Source organism: Lygodium microphyllum, chromosome 14, assembly GCF_053477565.2.
Source record: "Lygodium microphyllum isolate KBCC chromosome 14, Lygodium_microphyllum_v1.1.10, whole genome shotgun sequence".
Classification (NCBI taxonomy): Eukaryota; Viridiplantae; Streptophyta; class Polypodiopsida; order Schizaeales; family Lygodiaceae; genus Lygodium; species Lygodium microphyllum.
In genome coordinates, this window is record NC_141148.1 from 23,263,680 (window position 1) to 23,282,814 (window position 19,135).

A 19,135-nucleotide genomic window follows, 5' to 3' on the forward strand; every position below is an offset into this window, starting at 1 on the left:
GGGGAAAGAGAAAGAGAGAATCAATGAGAAAGAGAATAGTATAGATCATAGAGTTGTTGGAGGAGAGTGTCTGTTGCACCTTGTAGGAAAATGGGCAAAAAAATAAGTAGGACTGCCACATGGCTACCACAATCTTTTGTCTTTGTGTTTGTGTTTTTGCGTTTTGTGTCTTGCATTTTGTATTTAGGGTTTGTGTTTTGCTTTTGTCACTGTTTGAGCCTTTGTGTTTCAGTCATGATTGTACATGTTGTGTTTCCTTTGTGCAAACCTTAGCATATCTTCACATGGTATTAGGTGTTGCTCTTCTAAAATCCTGCGGTGATTGTGGAGGCCAATCTTTATGCAAGACTCATGCGTGACTCGATTTTGACTCTTACATTCGTCAGGCACCTTCTTCTACAAATCCTATGACGTCCCATTAAGCTTCTTCATCATTGGAGGCTCTGAGAAGGCATTATGGTCTCGAGGAGGAGGTAGACACACCTTCACCTTTACCATCTTTTTCTTCACGTTTTGGTCATCTTACAGAGGAAGAGTTTGAAGAGTACTTGCGCATCACGTACAGTTTGGTTTACACTCCTCCAACAAGTGCTACCACTTCATCTGAACTGATTGGTGAGATTGGCCATCTCTATAATCTTGGAGAGACCACCACATTCGGCTCATCTGGTGATCCATGTTCTTTATCAGAGCCATGTCTTATGTCAGGTATAACCCTTTTTAGTCGTATGAGCCAAAACCCTCTTTTGTTTCTTCTTTTGGTGTGTAGGATCCAGATGGTTTTAGTATGTTAACTTTAATAGAGAAGACTCTCGAAGCAGATACCCTTCATCAAGTATATCTCTACCATCTATTTCATTTAAGTAAGTAAACCACACTTCTCAACTCTCTCCCATCCCACCACTATCTTCTCCACATTTTGATGTACTGATATCTTCATTTCAAAACCTTGAATTACACTCCACTTCCGCTCAAAGTACACTAGAGGCTAGATCCTCCATCTTCGCTCCTAGCCTTTTCTCATTTTCTATCCCACCATCTACATACCCTTCATTCACTATACCTCTTGGTGCATCATTAGATAGAATGCCATCCTTTAACATTGTAGCTTTCACCTACCCCCACTTTATCACATCTTTACACTGTAGGATGGCTATGATGGGTATCCCCCTCACTACCCCTGGACACTCAAAATGGCCCCCCCGCCCCCCCCCCCCCCCCCCCCCCCCCCTCCCAACATGACCTTTCAAACGCAAGGATATCCATCCTCTACTTATGAACTATCATTACACATCCCTTGGGTTACTCCTATGTAGGGATTTCCATCCTCTAGCCCATGTGTCCCTATCCCTCCACCTTGGGCTTCTCATGCGGTTACCATGCCAATATAAAATTTGCCCATGCTCACATTTGGAACCACTCAAGCGGCTACCATGCTAATATAGTGGACACTTTGGGATTCCTTCCCAAGTATACTCCACTCCACCCTATCCACCCCACCCTACCTTCATTACACATCTTTTCTATCTCGTGCACTATCTCTCCTGTTGCAATGGTCAAGAATGCTTTCATTGATAAAACTCATTTTAATGGGTCGAATTCCACCACTTGGTCAAACTTCATGTAACAAATGCTTGAATCTTAGGGTCTTTGGGACCTCGTCGTTGGTACCGAGTCTATGTTGAACCCTTGATTAGCTCACCTTGATCACATCTGTCAATGGAGAGCGTGCAATGCCACGACCAATGTTGAGTTAATGCAAGGGTGGCTTCGTAAATTCCACTCTTAGTTACAACATTTTCCCCTCACATCTAAGCGTTGGAGTAATCTTTTTGACCGCTATGCGGCATGAGATTGCACTTACTGTATCAATCTCGATTTTGAGCTTCAAGAGTTTTCCATTAAGGAAGGGGATGATTTGAAAGTCAAGTTGGCCGAATATCGGCGATTACTTGCTGAGTTTGCAACTATCGGCTCCTCAAGTCAGATAATGATCATGTCACGTTCTTTTTGAACAAGTTGCCCGACAAATACTTCTATTTTATCCAGCACATTATTTCACTACCTAGATTGTTGATCTTCTACAAGTTTGAGTGGCACTTCTTGCATTACACAAGGTTGCATGATCAAGTCTACAAGAAGTGCTCTACACACATCCATTTAGATGGGTGTGGGTTGGTTACCTCTTCTTTGGGAGGGAAGACCAATAGTGGCAAGAACTTGCAAGATGTGAAGGTAAGCCAAACCAAGGGTCACATCCCTTCCTCCAACGGCACCAAAGAAACACGACCCCTTTGGCAGCAAATTTCTAAGAAAAATACTGCGACTGCCTCTTCTTTGGCTAGCCAGTCTAGTGGGACTACACCTCCTGTTGTTGTACCTTCTGCTCCATTTTCCCTAGTGGTTACTAGACATGTTGCGGAGAGCCTCAATAACCTATCTCCTTCACTACTCCTAAAGAATTAGTTGATTGGTCTGCTAGTGACTCACCTATTGCACTTTACGTATCCATTCCTAGGGTATCCATTGCACCTTCTAGGACCACTTTCCCATCTCGCTGTATGTGATGGTGGTCACACACTTAGCCTTTCCTTTTTAGACTTTTGCTGCATACTTAATAGACTGATTGTATTGCCCTTAGCTTTTCTTTTCTTTTATTTTTTAGTTTTGCTTTTTGAACATCTTCTTATTCACCTACGTGTTTGTAGATTTTGATCTCTTTTACAGGGTTTTGTATTTCAGTGTAGGGCTAACATGCAAGGTTGCACGAGTCCTTCCTGGGCTAGAGATAGAAATTGTGCATCGTTCCTTTTATGGTTCCATCTACTTGGAGTCTTGCTCTTTTACCAACATGGAGGCTTCTTCTCCCGCAGCAGATTGTACATCTCTCTTGATGCTATCATGGCAGTGTCTTCTATCCTTGCTCTTTTGGTAGGGATGTTTCATTATCTTCATCCACATGGTTCTCGTCACTACACGAAGATTGATATCATCAGGCTCCTCTTCCTTCTATGGCATTAACATCAAGGTTGAAAGGGGGTTTCTACCCTTCTTAGTATTCTACAGGTTTCGGCACTTGTCTTCAACATCAACTTCCCCTCCTTGTTGTACCTTCCCCTATGCATTGCATAATTTTATCATCTTTGTACTAGGGTGCTTGGGCAAGTGAACAATTTTTCCCCACGAGGGACTTTTTACAAGAGGGCACTTGTTACACGAGCATTCTTTAGCATGTAGCATACTATGTATCTCATTATGTAGAGCACCAATGGATGGATCCTAAGTTGTTTCCACTGACGGATTACACCACCATCCTTCTTCACATGATACTTCATCACCTTTCCCTCGTCATTGATATCCTCAAGTGGTTGGGTAAGCTTATTTTATTTTGTGATATGTTGGATGTATCATCCCTACTCTCGTCTTCTGGATCACTATTACTTAATTAGCCACCACGCATAAATTTAACTTTTAAAAAAAAGTTCCATCTGCCTTTGTAGGGCTTGTAGGCCATTGGGTAGTTGATGAGCACCCTTTGTCCGATGCCCTGTCCTCTTTGGGGTGACTACTTGAACCCCCTTGGTAAGATAACCATTGCCTCTGTAGTCTTGGTAGGCCATTGGGTAGCCATTGTGCACCCTTTGATCGATGCCTAAGCTGCTTTGGGGTGGGACGCTTTGGGATAAACATCGTAGGCCTTTACTTTTAGGCTCAATTTTGGGCCTAAGAGGGGGTATTGAGCTAAAATACGCTTATTAGCTGATTAATATTTTTCAACAACCCCAAAATATGCTTAATCAATAAAAATGCAGAACTAGTGCATGGTTCGAGAGTTTCAATGGTCTCCCCAAACCCTATTTTTGGGGCACCCTTCATTATCGATAAATAGAGAAGCTGTCCTCCATTTAGCCTTATTCTATTTGTGCATATTTCAGCCATCAATCTTCATCCATGTGGTGGTCCTACCTTGCAATGGCTGCCACACCTTCCGTAGCTCTTCCAATGCGTGGTGTCTTCATCCATTGCTGCCACCCATTGCCTGGCGCCCTCCTTCCTATTGTGTTTGGTCCATTAACCATTGCCAGCTCACAAACTGCCTTCTCTTGCTTGTGCTTCATATGCCATCAGTCAAAAAACAATTGAGAGCACCCTTCCTCAACTCTTGGCGAACTCCTACTGCTTGTGTTTGTGGTGGCAGCTACTAGCGGTCTTCTTCATCCTCTAGGCGGCTCTCCTATTGCTGCATTTGTAGCTCTCTACTGCCGCCCACATCATTAGGCATCATCCACAATTGTTGCCTTAGTTCCTTGATAATCTAGTGATCCATGTTTGGTGTTTTTCACACTCCACACTCCGACTGGTGGTCACAGCACTTGGCATCCATCTCTGGTGGTTGCCACTCTCTGATACTCCATTGCTTTGCCGTTGGGCATTTGGTACACCCTTACATTTATTTATAGCATTCATTCACTTTAGAGTTTCTTCTCTCTATGTTTGTCTTTGTGTTTGAGTTTTACATTTGGCTTTTTATGTTTTGCATTTAGGGTTTGAGTTTTGCTTGTCACTGTTTGTGTCTTTGTGTTTCAATCTTGGTCGTACAAGTTGTGTTTCCTTAGTGCAACGCCTAGTATATCTTCACAATCGGACGGATCGTACTAGATAGGATGGATTGACCTGTCCGTCGGACGTAGACAATCGTGGGCTGCCCAATGGTTTACCAAGATTTCCTAGGCGATGGTTATCTTACTAAGGGAGCCCAAGTGATCACCCTAGAGAGGCTTAGGTATCAGACAAAGGGTGCTCATGGGGTGCCCAGTGGCCTACCAGGACTTGTAAAGGCGGATGGAATCATATGCATCTTTTTTTTGGTTGGAAAGATATGGTTTGCAACCTAGCTAGTAACTGTGTCGTGGGGGGGAGGTGGGGGAAGAATGAAAAGGGATGATTAGATCCGATACATCACAAATAAATGAATAAACTATCCCAATCACTTGAGGATGTTGGTGACGAAGGAAAAGGGAGAAGAAGTATGTAGGTGTGGTGGTAAGGTGGTGAAAGGACTGTTGGTGGAAATAGCTCAGGTTCCGCTCAGGGATGCTCTGCACAATGAGGTTCATAGAGTAATGCTAAATGATGAGAATGTACATGTAGCAAGTGTCACTTGGATAGTGTCCCTTGTGGGGAGATTATTCACTTGCCCAAGGGCCCTTTTACAAAAATGATGATGATCATGCAATGCGAAGGGGAGGTACAACAAGGAAGGGAGACCAATGTTGAGGACGAATACCGAAACTTGTAGAGTACCAAGAAAGGGTAGGAACCCCCTATCAACCATGGATGTTGATGCCGAAGAGAAGAAAGAGAAACTTGATATCAGTCTTTGTGTGGTTGCGAGAACCATGAAGAATTTGATGATGAAGGTAGACTTGGCACGCCTTAGTTGGAATAGCCAAAGGAGAATCAATCATCTAGTATGTGGAACATGCTTGTGCTCAATCTCGAGAGAGAGCTTCTATGTTGGTCAACTGGCATAGGCAAGCTCAAATCTCAACCTTGGGAGAGGGCTCCATGCCAGTTCAAAAGTGCTAAGAGAGCAATCCACCGTGCAAAAAGATTGAATGGATGAAGGAGAAAGACTTGACTCTCCCCAACTGGAAGAGCAAGGGAAAGTTAGCCACCAAGTTGGTCAAGATGGGTCCGTACTTGATCTCGAAAGAGGGTTTCAATGCTAACAAAGTGTCATAGCCATGCCTAAAACTCAACCTTGGGAGATGACTCCTATGTGAGTTAAGAATGCAAAGGCAAAACCACCAAGATAGTAGTCCATCTATCATGAAAAAATAAACTAGAAGTGTGAAAAATGTTGGTTAGATGATAAAACACCTCAATTGTAAGGAAAGAAAACAGATGCCAAGAGAAGGATGCCTAAGACACAATCTTGAGAGTAAAGATACTATCTCCATCTCCATGGTGATTGAGATAATACTCACCAAGGCAAGAACTGAAAAATAAACCTTTAGCCCACGTAGGACCTACAATGTTAGTTCTAATTGAAATACAAAACCCAACATGAAAAGATCAATAAAGAAATCAGCATACCGGATATTTCATATTGCAATGCTTTAGATGTTGTGAGAGTGAGATACAATGAAAGTAAATGAAAGAACGAAGTGTGCAACATAAGACCTCAAAAAGTGCGGCTAAGCTTAAAGGAAACTAGCCTAAGGTTCCTAAAAATGACATAGGATGCCTAAGAAAGTAGCCTAGGGGAAGATAATGACCAAACCAATTAGAGATGCCATGAGGCACTAATGGAGGTGGAGATCCAGGATCCATTGCACTGATAGCCAACCACTGATGAGTACAAATATCTAATTGAGGGGGAGATCTAGGATCCATTAGATACTAGGGGTGGAGAAATTGCCCTACCTCCTTGGGGAAGATGCCCTCTCAACCTCCTTGGAGTGGCACTACCATTGTTGGAAGGGGCTGAGGTTGGTTTAGGAATGGGGAGTCGATTTAGCTTTGGTGTGGGTTAAAGAACCTTAGCTAGCAATGAGGTGATTTTGGGTGTAGATCTTGTTGAGCTAAAAATTCATTACCCATTGATTAGCTCTTTAAAACAACCCCAAAACAATAAATTACCAAAAGTTTCATTAAACGCGGAGTGGTTCTAGAGGGTTTTTGTGTCCCACATGCAAAGCCCTAATTTAGGAGAATCTTTCCATGTCTCTAAATAGATAGGCTGCCCACCATTCATCAAATCTATCCTTGTCTTGCAGGTTTTAGCCATTAGCCATCTAGCCCCCAATGACCATTGGTACATGGTCTACATTGTCGCCTTGCCTCCCAATGTTGCCGGTGATCAGCTACCATCATCTTCATCAGGTCGTTTTTGTGTTTTCAGCACTTTTCTTCAGCAGCCTCTCCTTTGACTAGTGGTTATTGCATTTGAGATTTGCCTCCAGTGGATGATACACATTGACATCTTGCTCAGCTTGCTTCCACGAGAGCCACTGGTTGTTGGACAACTTTGACCTTGAGCATCTTGTACATTCTTTCCTTCATTTGTAGCATTCATTCATTCATTCACTTTAGAGTTCTCTCTCTTCTTTGCTTATGTTTGTGTGTTTTGCGTTTTGGGTTTTGAGTTTTGCATTTTTAATCTTGCGTTTTGTGATTTGCATTTAGGATTTGAGTTTTGCATATTACTGTCTGAGTATTTGTATTTTTGTCGTGGTCATACTTTTTGTGTTTCTTTAGTGCAAACCCTAGCATATCTTTATATGGCATCAAAGCCGGTACTCTTGTAAAGGGTATTTTGCAGGTATTGTGGAGGCTTGGTTTTGTGCGAGGTACACGAACGACACATAACTAATTCTTCATAATGTCTCAAACACATTCTTCTCGCAATCCCACGATGTCTTATCAGGCTTCTCCATCATTGGAGGCCTTGAGGAGCCATTATGAACTTGAGGAGGAATATGACACCCTACCTTCACCTCCACATTCTTCTTCTTCTCCTATTCCAAATTTCAGACACTTGAGGGAGGAGTTTGAGGAGTACCTGTGCATCATGTATAGTCGAGCTTACACCCCTCCTACCAGCTTTGCTACTACATTCGTGACCGGTTGGTGAGAGTGATCACCTCTCTGACCATGGAAGTCATGATATTTGGGATGAGTGGTAACCCATCTTCTTCATCTCAGCCAGGCCTAGTGTAAGGTTTATACAACCCCTTTGAGTAGTATGAATCGAAACCCTCTCCTATTTCTCCTTTTTGTGTGCAAGATTCAGATGATTTCCAATATGTAAACTTTAAAAGAGGGGGCTCTCAAAGGAGTCATGCTTCATTAGATACATCTGCATCTTCTATTTCATTTGAGCACATAAACCATTCTTGTCAAATCTCTCCCATCCGACCCATCCACACCTTGATTTCTTCTATTCAACAGACGAGGATGTTAATAATCCCCCTTTCTTTACAGTTGCTCTATCCATTGGATAGGATGGAGCACTTGTACTTTGCCCAACTAGTATGCACGGCCTCAAGTGACTTATTGATCCTCTCTCTCTTTTTATCAAGTTTCTTTGTATGTATGCCATGGTATGTGGCATGGACCAATGGTAGCAGTGGCTTTCACCATGTGCTTCCATAGGTCCACTTTAAGGATGTGGAAAGAGAGATTGCACTCAATTATGGTGCATGCAATCTCTCTTTCAGCTTGCCTTTGCCTCTCTTTGAGAAAAGAGAGGCTTAGATACTTGGCCCATTGCTTTGGTAAGTGTGGCTTGCCTCTTTGGCATAGGTGCACCACTTAAATCGCATTTCCTTGATGGGATAGAGGAGGTCCTTCCAACAGAGAAAACTAAGGTGGTTGGAGAGGGATCTTCTCCAAGGCCTCATGATCGGGAGACACCACCTCCTCACTTGCCCTTGAAACACGTTTCTGTTGCTTCAATGGCAAGTATTTCCAATGACATTCTTGGTAGACATAGTTGGGAATGCCACAACATGGTGTGGCCTCCCCTCCAATTCATATATGTGAATGGGGAGGCGAGTGATGGACAAGGTTTGGATCTTGGGGCAGTACATGTGTTGCCACTTGCAAGTGTTGGATTTCTCCTTCACTCGCTTGAAGTAGGCACAATGCAAGCGAAAGGCTTCATGAAGAGGGGGTCCCATTGATGATTGGATGTATGGAGAGAGAGAGAGAGAGAGAGAGAGAGAGAGAGAGAGAGGTGTGGATTTGGAGACCCAAGAAGGTGGAGGGTGGGAGCGATTGAGAGAGTGGAAAGGGTAGATAGGATGAGGAAGTAGAGATTGCTTGAGGCGTAGAGAGGTTGAGGGAGTAGGAAAGGTAGAGAAGTTAAGAAAGTAGAGATGGTTTGAGGGAGTAGAGAGCTTGAGATGGCAAGAGTGCTTGAGGGAGTAGAGAGTGTGGGAAGCTTAAGAGTTAAGTGAGTAGATGGTAGAAAGGATGAATGAGATGGGGGAGGGGGACATTTTTATAGAGAGTGCGTGTTTTAGGGTTTAGAGTTGGGGAGAGAGAGAGAGAGAGAGAGAGAGAGAGAGAGAGAGGGGTCAAATTTGATGTATGTTTGTGGATGTTGAGAGAGAGGTGGCTGCATTGTCACATTGTGTATGTCATAAGGGGGGGGGGGGAGAGAGAGAGAGAGAGAGAGAGAGAGAGAGAGAGAGAGAGAGGGGTCAAATTTGATGTATGTTTGTGGATGTTGAGAGAGAGGTGGCTGCATTGTCACATTGTGTATGTCATAAGGGGGGGGGGGGAGAGAGAGAGAGAGAATAGAATAGAGCTGTTGGAGGAGAGTAGGTGGTAGAAAAGAGAGAGACGTTGCAGAAAATGGGACGAAAAGGTGCAGCAATTGGTCACCGAATGACTAGTTTGACGAATTGCAGCTGACTCGTGTAGTGATGCCATCAGACGGCTTGTGACAAGATCAGATGGGTCGTGTTGAATGGACAGATTGGACAGGTCGACTTGTCCATTGGATGTGGAAAACCCTGAGTATAGGTGATGTTCTTATGCATGGAAAGGATTCAGGCTTTCAAGTTGATGAGATGAGGAGCCATTAGAGAGTTTTTGAAGGCTGAAAACAAGGGCAGATTTGAAAATAGGGCTGAGAAGAGGCAAAAATACCAAGGAAACACTTGGAAATCACTTGCACAACGTAAGGAGTTAATGATTGCAAATAAATTCTTCATATATGAAAAGGAGGGGCACATGGCAAGGGATTGTTCCAATAGGCAGCAAGTTGAAGATAAGGAAGATTAGAGATAATGTTTCCAAAAGGTATTTGGTGAAATTTCAGAATTATTCACCAATGGATACCAAATGCATGGAAGAGGGTAACTTGGCAGACCACTCTCAGATGTTGCAACTTTACCTAGAAGCCTTTTAGTTGAAGCTGACTTTAGATCGGGGCCTCAATCAAGCTGGGTAGAGCTTAGAAGGACCAAAACATTGCCTGATGTTCAAGGGGAAGGTAGCACTTTGACTCCTCTAGTGATGGACAACTCTAGTATATAGTGGATCTTGGGTGTACTCAACATGCATTAAGGGTACTATTTGTTAACACTATGTTTGCCATGAGGTCACTATTCAATGTATCAGTCACTCTAGTTGATAGGAAAATGGATATGGTTTTCATTGTAGCTCTTAAAGTGTACATTTGCATCAAATTATGATCATTATAGATTGAGTATCAGTTAGTGGTTTGCAATGTATGATCATTATTTTTCAGTGGTATTCAACTGGTTTTTAAATGGTTTTCAATGCATGATTATCAGTTTTCAGTGGTATTCAAACTCTTTTTTTATGGGTAGTCGTGTGTTTCATGGATATCCCATTGATAGTTTAGCCATGGTTTATGCTTAATTTGTTGTTTACTATGGTTGTTTGTTCAGAACACTTTTTGTTAGAGTTTATGGATGTTTCTCAAGTGTTTCTAACAATAGGAAGAGTTCCTTTTTGGTTAGTCCACGAGTTACTTATGTGAGCAAAGCATTTCATAATTCTCAAAGGGGAGGTAGCACTTCCACTCCTCTAGTGATGGATAGCTCTAGTATATAGTGGATCTTGGGTATATTCATCATGAATCCAAGGTATTGTTTGTTGATAGTGTTTGCAAAGAGGTAAGTGCACAAATGGGTATGGTTTTCATTGCAACTTTGGAACTGTACACTTGCATTAGATTATGATAATTGGAGATTGATTATCAATTGTTGGTTTTCAATGTATAATCATCAATTTGTAGTGGTCAACTCTAGCACCATTAGAATCCAAGGCAAGAGTATAACGAGAGCTCAACCTCAGCAAGCCATAGACTATACAAATCATAGCCCCTATATTTGTATCTACTATATCTTTGTGCAGAAAGGGTTGAGTGGATGTTGCAATGGGCTTCATCAACCAGTCCTTTCGAAAAGTAACTGCCTGCTGGAGGTGTTGCGAGAATAACCACATGTTGGAGCGATTGGTAAGGATTGCCTGCATTGGAGAGTAAGCACGTGCTAGAGAAGGTCGTGGTGGACCATCTTGGCTAAAAGTGAACGTCCTCATTTTGCAAAAAGCACTTATTGAAGTGGACTTCCAATGACATTGGCCATGGACCACAGCTTGGCTTGAGAAAACCTGGAGCCCCACTAGAAGGAGTCATAGGAGTGGTGCCTCTAGATATGAAAGGGAGTGTAAAGAAATGCTCATCTAAGAATATAAGCACAATCATGTGACAAATGCACACACTGATAAACAAATGCAGCTAGGGTTGAGGGTTAACACAAAGACGATGAACACAAAGATAATGAAATTTGAATAATAAATGAAAAAGTACAATGCTCAATGTAGCAAACACAATCTGCAAGGTGAAAATTGACCCCTAGACTCTTGTGTCTTGAGGACTAGGATAGAGAGCCGAGAGTACGAGCAAAAGAGTGTGGCATACTTTGATGGACCCTGAAATGCAGCACCCAACCTCCCAAGGTGTAGAGTGGCAAAAAATGCAGTTTTGTGATGGATGAATTAGTGACATACGAATAGTCGAAGTAGAATGATAGGAGAACACAGCAATTTGATGATGTGGTAGCTCATTGATTGGGGCTGACTGCAAAACACAGCCAGTAGGGGCCATGTGGCAGGCTGTATAACGGCAGAGAGCAGAAAATGCAGTAGTATGTGCCATGTGGCAGCAAGTTGACAGGCTGCAGGGGATGTATGGCAGCAGCAGATGATGACATGGCAGTAGACACAGGCTGGTCAGCTCGTCACAGCAGTTTCCAGATGTTCAGTAAGTAGTGAAAGAGAGGCTAAAATCAGTCACGAACAGTAGTCAAAGGATGTACAATAGGAACTTGATGATAGGAAGCAGTGGGCAGCAGCTTGAATTGAGATATCCTCTGTGCACAGGGTGTGGACTGTTGAGAGAAGGCATCTACAAGCTACAAAAACCAGATTGAGGCTGAATGGTGGGCAGCTTGTCTATTTATAGATAGTTAAGTCCTCCCAAGTTAGGGTTTGGCTTATGGGACACAGATGCTCTCTAGAAATGCATTTCTTTTAATGAAAGTTTCAGTAAATCATTTAATTAAGCTTGTTTTGGGCTTGTTTAATGTGGCTAATTAGCATACAATGCATTTTTAGCTCAGCACCGCCTGGCTTAAAAATGGAACGAGAAGGGACTATACTAGCCGAAGCCTATACATTTTCTTTTCTTTTACCCAAAGGCATCCCAACCCAAAGTAACCAGGGCATCGGCAGCAAAGGGTGCATGATGGCTACTCAGTGACCTACAAAGGCTACAGAGGCGATGGTTATCTTACCAAGGGAGCCCAAGTGATTACCCCAGAGAGACCAAGGTATCAGACAAAGGGCGCTAGTTGGCTATCTAGTGGCCTACCAAAACTTGGAAAGGTGGATGGAACCACAATGGACTTTACTCTCTCTCTCTCTCTCTCGCGGTTTCTTTTGAAAGGGCTTTAACCTTTGTTTTGATTTACCATTAAGTGTGAGGTTTTTAATTAGTGTTTATCCTATTGAATGATTTGTACCCTGAGGAGAGAATAAAAGGGTGGTCAAACCAAATGCATCACAACATAGACAAGCTATCTTGACCACTAGTGAGTATTGGTGATGAAGAAATCTATGGGGGTATATGGTGAAGCAAAAAAGGATAGGTGGAAGGAAAGGGAGATTGCCTTAGGAGACTACCACAGGAGTTGTCGCGAATACGGTGGATCTAGAGTCAACCACTCTTTGATTGAAAAGGAACAAATGTGTACAAATGCATGTTTACAAGAACAAAATGTCAATGCATGGAGTTATATAAGAGGTAATGCAAATCATCATGCTTATGCAAAATGCTATGTTGTAGTGTTATTTGGATAGTGCCCTTGCAGTGGAATTGTGTACTTGCGCAATTGCCCTTTTACAATCATAGTCATCCAGAGGATGGGGATGCTCTAGAGCCTCTTGTGAACTCTCTAGCTAAGAATGTTATATATAATCCGCTTTAAAGATACACAAGATGTAAGCTGGGCAAATTTTCTAGAGCTCTCCAGAGTAAAATTTGGTGAAAGGATTCCCAGATTCTGCGTGGTTTATTGGTATCAGTGAGGTAATAGGCCTCATAGAGGGGACTTGAATGCCGAAGACCTTGTAGGTGGATTGGGAGCAGGTAGCAGACTTGGCTCGAAGGGCACAATCTCTGATAGGAAAAGTAGAGGAATCTACTTACAAACATGTGCAATAGTATATACAATATTCTTCTCATAAAAAACGACATCTCTTCAGACAATCACCTTGTTTGTTGGAGGTTTCAACAAATGATAGGCTCTTGCCTTAGAGAAATAGTCTATAAAAATTTGGGGATTAGCTTAGATAGTGAGCTTGTCTATCTTATCATTACATTGTTTCAATATGGAGAGGGATAGTGTTTTTCTATAAAAGCCCCTACTACAAAATTGCTCAAAGATTTGGCAATTAAAGCTCATTTGTCATCTAAGCTTGTGATCTTAGGTAAGTTATACATATGAAAAAGATATATATGGATGTTAATAAGTATTTGGTTTGCTATCCTTCTTTATATTGCAATGTTGTTGACTTTTGGCAATAAAATACCTAAAAAACCTTACATTATAGGCATATTTGGTGATAACTTGTGATTTTTTATGTGAATTGTAGCTAATTTTTTGCATTTTGGACCTCTGTTATAGCCAAATTTGCAAACTTTCACACAAAAAAAAATCACTAGAGAGGGAAGGTAAAAAAATGGTATTTGATGGATTGGATTGGTTTTAGTATGAGTTGTATGATTTTTATGCTTTCTATTGATCTTTTGTAGTATATTGTTGAGCTTATGTATGCCTTCTATTGTCTTTTGTTTACTTCTATATGTAGATGCCAAAGAGGCATATGTCAAGTGAACTACCAAAGAATGCCTCAAAGGGGGTCATTTGAGGAATTGCTGCAATTGGTTGAGGATATATATTGAGGTGTTAATAACCTTGACCCAAAGGCACTTAAGAAGCTGTGCTGCGAACAACAAAGAGTATGCCATGATCATCACAGTCCAGATCCTATGCTCTATGACTCCATTCAGAAAGGGGGAATTGGTAGAGGTGAGTTGATGAGAAATGTCGTGCTTCTGTAGAAACTTAGCCTTGTAGAGTCGGTTGTGTAAGCCATTCCTACTTAGTTCTTGACATACACTCCTTTGAGAATTGAGTAGGTGTGGAAGTGTTTGATGACATCTTCCCTCTATAGTCCTTTTTTTTGAAGACGAAGCTTTGCGATCAAGGGCCTAGGTTTCTTCAGTGAGTACCTAGCTTGGAAGCCATGTAAAGAAATGCTCATCCACAGAATACAAAGACAATTGTACAACAATTGATAAAGGAACAAAGTTAGGGTTAGGGTTAACATAGAGACAATGAACACAAAAGATAATGAAATTTGAATATTGAATGAATAAGTATAATGCTCAATGTAGCAAATACACTATGCAAGGTGAAAATTGACCCTTGAACTCTCATGTCTTGAGGATTGGGCAAAGAGTATGAGCAGAAGAGTGTGCTGTACTTTGATGGATCCCCGAACCCAAAAGGCAGCCTCCGAAGGTGTTTGTTAGCAGCTCTGCGATGGCCGGATCAGTGTGACAAATAGGCAATTAGAGCATAAGGAGAGCAGAACACAGCAATCTGATGATGTGGTGGCCGATGAATTGGGGCTGACTGCAAAAAGCAGCCACAGCCAGGGCCATGTGCAAGCTGTATGGCAGCAGGCAGCAGAAAACATAGCGGTGTGTGCCACATGGTAGCAAGGCGACAGGCTGTAGGGGCTGTATGGTAGCAGTAGATGATGGCGTGGCAGTAAACACAAGCTGGTGAGCTCGCAACAGCAGACACCAGCTGTTCAGCAGTAGACAGGCTGAGATCAGTAATGGACAGCAATAGACGGCTCGACAGCAGGTGGGTGATGATAGGAAGCTGTGGCGAGCAGCTCGAACTGAGATATCCTCCACAGACGGGATGTGGGCAGTAGGGAGAAGGCATCTGCAAGCTGCAAAAACGAGATTGAGGCTGTCTGGTGGGTGGCATGTCTATTTGTAAATGGTTGGGTCCTCCCAAATTAGAGTTTGGCTTATGGGACACAAACACTCTCTAGAAACACAATTCTTTGAATGAAATTTCTGGTAATTTGTTTAATTAGGCTTGTTTTGGGGCTGTTTAATGTGGCTAATCAGCATGTAATGCATTTTTGGCTCAATAGGGAGAACCTTGGATAAGCTTGACTTGCATCTAGGTGAGTGGTGTTCATTGGATTGTTCAATATCACATTCTATTTTGAGCTTATTCACTCCATGTCACTCAATTGACATGGATGGTAGGCATATTTTGATGCAATGTGGAGACTCACTAAGGCCATGCATTGGGCTGAGCATAATATTACAGAGTTGTTTGTGGACCCCTTTTCATGTGCTTGTGGATAGCTGGCGGCCACCATCAATTGCTTGCTGATATGACAGATATGTGTCATTTTCCGTTCAAATGCAAAGGAGATGTACAGGATGTCTCCAAGCATCGTTGGCATGTAAGCCTGTAGGAGTTTTTGCAGAGCTGATGTGTAGAAGAGTCAATCAGCTCCAGATGTAACCTTCATAATGATGCAAAGATGCATGACACCATCTTCATTACTAAGAGTGGTCCTTTCTTTATGGCCAAGTTGTAGACTTTTTCTATCTGACTAGTTTTAGGTTTATCTCATGTTTTGGCAGTTTATAGTGTTTTTTTTGCTTTTCTTTTCAAGTACCTGTACTTGTTTCCCATGTTCTAATGTGCTGTTCTTTGTGCCATATCTAAAATACCTGACTTATTGCATGGAAACATCCAGAGTGGGATCTTGGTGGCCTCCCAGCTTGGTTGCTTGCTTGTCAACCACGGTTACAACTTAGGTCCTCAGACCCTGCTTTTTTGAATTTGGTGGGATATCAACATTTTTCCAATCACTTTTTGTTAGAGGATCAGGCCATTGCAATAAAATGACAAGAAGTTCCAAAGTTCACTCTCAAATGTATATATTTATGAGTGACATCTATGTTGTGATTGGTTTGCCTAGGTTGACAAGTGGTGGAATGTATTGTTGCCAAAAGTAGTTCCTTTTATGTATGGTAATGGTGGGCCAGTGATAATGGTGCAGGTACTGGTTCTTAGTGCATCATGTTGCTTTCCAACATGCCATTTGCTTAGATTAAAGCAGTTTCTCTGTCTGGCAGGTTGAAAATGAACTTGGATCCTATAGTAAAGACACCAACTATCTTAAGCATCTTGTATATCAGGCTAGGTTACATCTTGGACAGCAGATTATCCTGTAAGACATTAATCTCCTAACATGAACCTTTGTGTATCTCATTTGCAATGCTTTAGTGACTGTACCCATTAGATTGTGAGGTTTTGTTTTGATTTTGTTTTACAAGAAGCCCTGTATATGTTCTTTTTCTCTTCATTGGTTCATGCACAACTCTTTATATACACATTTAATAATCAAGGAAATGTTTTGTAGTTCACAGCTCCACTAGATGATGTATGATGAGGCTAATGTGTAATCTACAGGTCTTTTGAATTATTTGAAGCTTAAATTTTTTCATACCCAGATATCATGGCAAACTTCTCAAATATGATTATATGTGGAAATTTAATCTCTTTGGTCATGTGTTGGCTGCAAGAACAAGGAAACTTTGCAGATTGGAGATAGAACTTGCATCAGTGTGTATGGAAAGAGCCCCATTTCCTTCTTCATGGTAGAGAAAACCTTGATCAAGATATTGAGTTTTGCAGCCTGAGCTACTGCTGGAAGTCAAGAAAATAAATCCACTCCAGTAGGGTAGTTTTCTGTTTCACATCCAGCGCAAAGAAAGAAACTGGTTGGAACTACTTCTGAAGGTTGCATTATCAATCTGTCAGATCTCAAGTTAGTCCTGTGATGCTAATTTGAGATAATCTAGCACATCCTGTCAGTTTTAGCACCTATAGGTTTTGTCATGCTGATGTGTGCAAACCTTGCCTAGAGAGCAGCGATAAACAAATTTCAAGTCTGCTATGCAAGCGTTGTGCTGGAAGCACTGAACCAATTATCTTGCTCACTGTTGCAGATGGGTCACAATACAAGTTTGAAAATATATTGGCTGACCATTTGCATATCAATCTTAATCACCTTTCTGTCATCTTTTGTTTCATCATTTGAGTCTTTCTTCAACACATTTTTAGCTAAAAAGTTAGAAGCATTTGCTTGTTAGTTAAATTTGTTGTCTATTGATGGCATCACCAGTTTGGTGCCTGAATGACTCTCAATTAGTCCTGCGTATCAAATTTTCAAGTCCAATGAACAAGTGGATTGTCTTTGCAAGTGAAATGCTTCTCAAAAGTTGATCTCAGGTCATGATCTGAGAATCAGAAAAGTATCAATAAGGCCAGATTTCAGACTACTATGGTCACACCTGCTTGGTTTTGCTATGGGGGACTAATCATTGTGCCAACTACTTTCCAGCAAAGAGATATGAGCTACTTCATCTTTATCCAACAATGCTTTTACTAGTCTAGGGAATACTATTATAATTTATAATAAAGTCTTGGATATCTGTGCCAATGCCTGGATCTGGACTTGATCCTCTACCTTGTGCAGCCCTAATAGTCGTTGACTTCTCTCTTTACCATCCTGTCTAATAGAGAATGATCAGGATCTTTGTCTGTTAGTGGAATAACTCCTCTTGAGAATAGGCCTATCCAAACTTGGCAGGTGCTTCTGTTGGTCCAATTCTTAAGCCCTTGAAATCTCGATGTTTGCACTTCCTAAGTATCCAAAGAAAGGAACCACTCCCCAGCTATGCCTGGAACCTCTCAGACAAATCTCCCTCAAGAGATGAGACCTCAATCCAACAGCGTGTCCAGTCTGAGATCTGATGTGAGTATTTGAGGAGAAGAGCTTGTCTAATCTTTTCTTCAATGGAAATAGGATCTCTTTGGCAAAGATCAGTAGAAACTGATCTCCAAGCTCCACTAATGGCTGCTGCAAACCTGACATTCCAACTTCTCCCCAAATTTCTTGGTCTGATATAATAAGATCCAAATATACTCAGCTTCCAAGGATCTCCTAGCACTGGTCCTCTAGTTTGATCTTGTTCAGGATCCAAAGTCAAGGCTCCCCAATTAGAAGGTGTCTAGCTGTAACATTGACTAGCAGTGCTCTGCTCTGACAGTCAACATCGATGACCCCTAAACCTCCTATGGTAGCTTCACAAAATTAAATTCTAGATGAGATGCTTCATGTATCCAGTAAAAAAACATGGAAAACCCCCAAGAAGAACTGATGCACTACATGGCCAATAGTAAGACCTAGTTAGTCACCATCACTTTCCCTTCTAGAGAAAGCTTATCTGGGTTCAAAGAAAGGGGGAAAGTTCTGCTCTGAAGTGATGTCAATCCAGCATGACGAGCTAGAGGTTGCACTGAAGTTTTTTTTTTTTGCAAATAAAGTGTGGCTAATTATATTACTTCAGAAAAAAGTTGAATACATAGAAGTGCTCATGCTCAATAGACCAAGCTGGAGCTGGTGAAGGTCACAGATACATCATATATACAAGTCTCTCAAGGTGGTCTGGGGGTGATAGGGGCAAGAAGCCATGGAGGGGGGGTGTATCGCCATCTGAGGCTGCCTGCATGCATCACGAAGAACAGGTGCTGGCCGCCCCAAGTGCACATGAAATGACCTTGGAGCTCCTGACGAGCCCTAGACTCGCCCTGCACCTGATCCCATCGCCCTGGAAGGGAGTGGATGATGGAGGCCCAGAGCTCTGCTAAGGTCGCCTGTACTAAAGGTCTCTCTCCGCCGAAAGCCACCTGACACCGTGCCTTCGAGATATGCCAACTAGTAAGACTCCCTATGATTTCCCATACCTCAGAGCGGTCTGCTGTGGGCTCCAGTACCTGGCGGATGGGTAGAGTCTCTAAACCCACCACTGCGCACGACCTGCCTCGATAATGAATATCGTATCCTGCATCCCGGCCTCATATAGAAGGTGACAGCCATGGCTGACCGCCTGCCAGGAGAAAGCACCCCAAGAGAT

The 19,135-nt window shown here is 42.2% G+C and overlaps 1 protein-coding gene across 4 annotated transcripts in view; it reads left to right on the forward strand.

Annotated features, from left to right (window-relative positions):
- The window catches only part of BGAL17 (beta-galactosidase 17), a 274,438-nt gene that overhangs the window by 80,618 nt on the left and 174,685 nt on the right, over positions 1 to 19,135 (forward strand). For all 4 annotated transcript variants that reach the window (XM_087692543.1, XM_087692541.1, XM_087692542.1 and 1 more), the window contains exons 4-6: positions 15,907 to 15,995; positions 16,132 to 16,212; positions 16,289 to 16,383. In XM_087692543.1, coding sequence (XP_087548669.1) covers positions 15,907 to 15,995; positions 16,132 to 16,212; positions 16,289 to 16,383 — 265 coding nt within the window. The remainder of the gene's footprint in view (positions 1 to 15,906; positions 15,996 to 16,131; positions 16,213 to 16,288; positions 16,384 to 19,135) is intronic.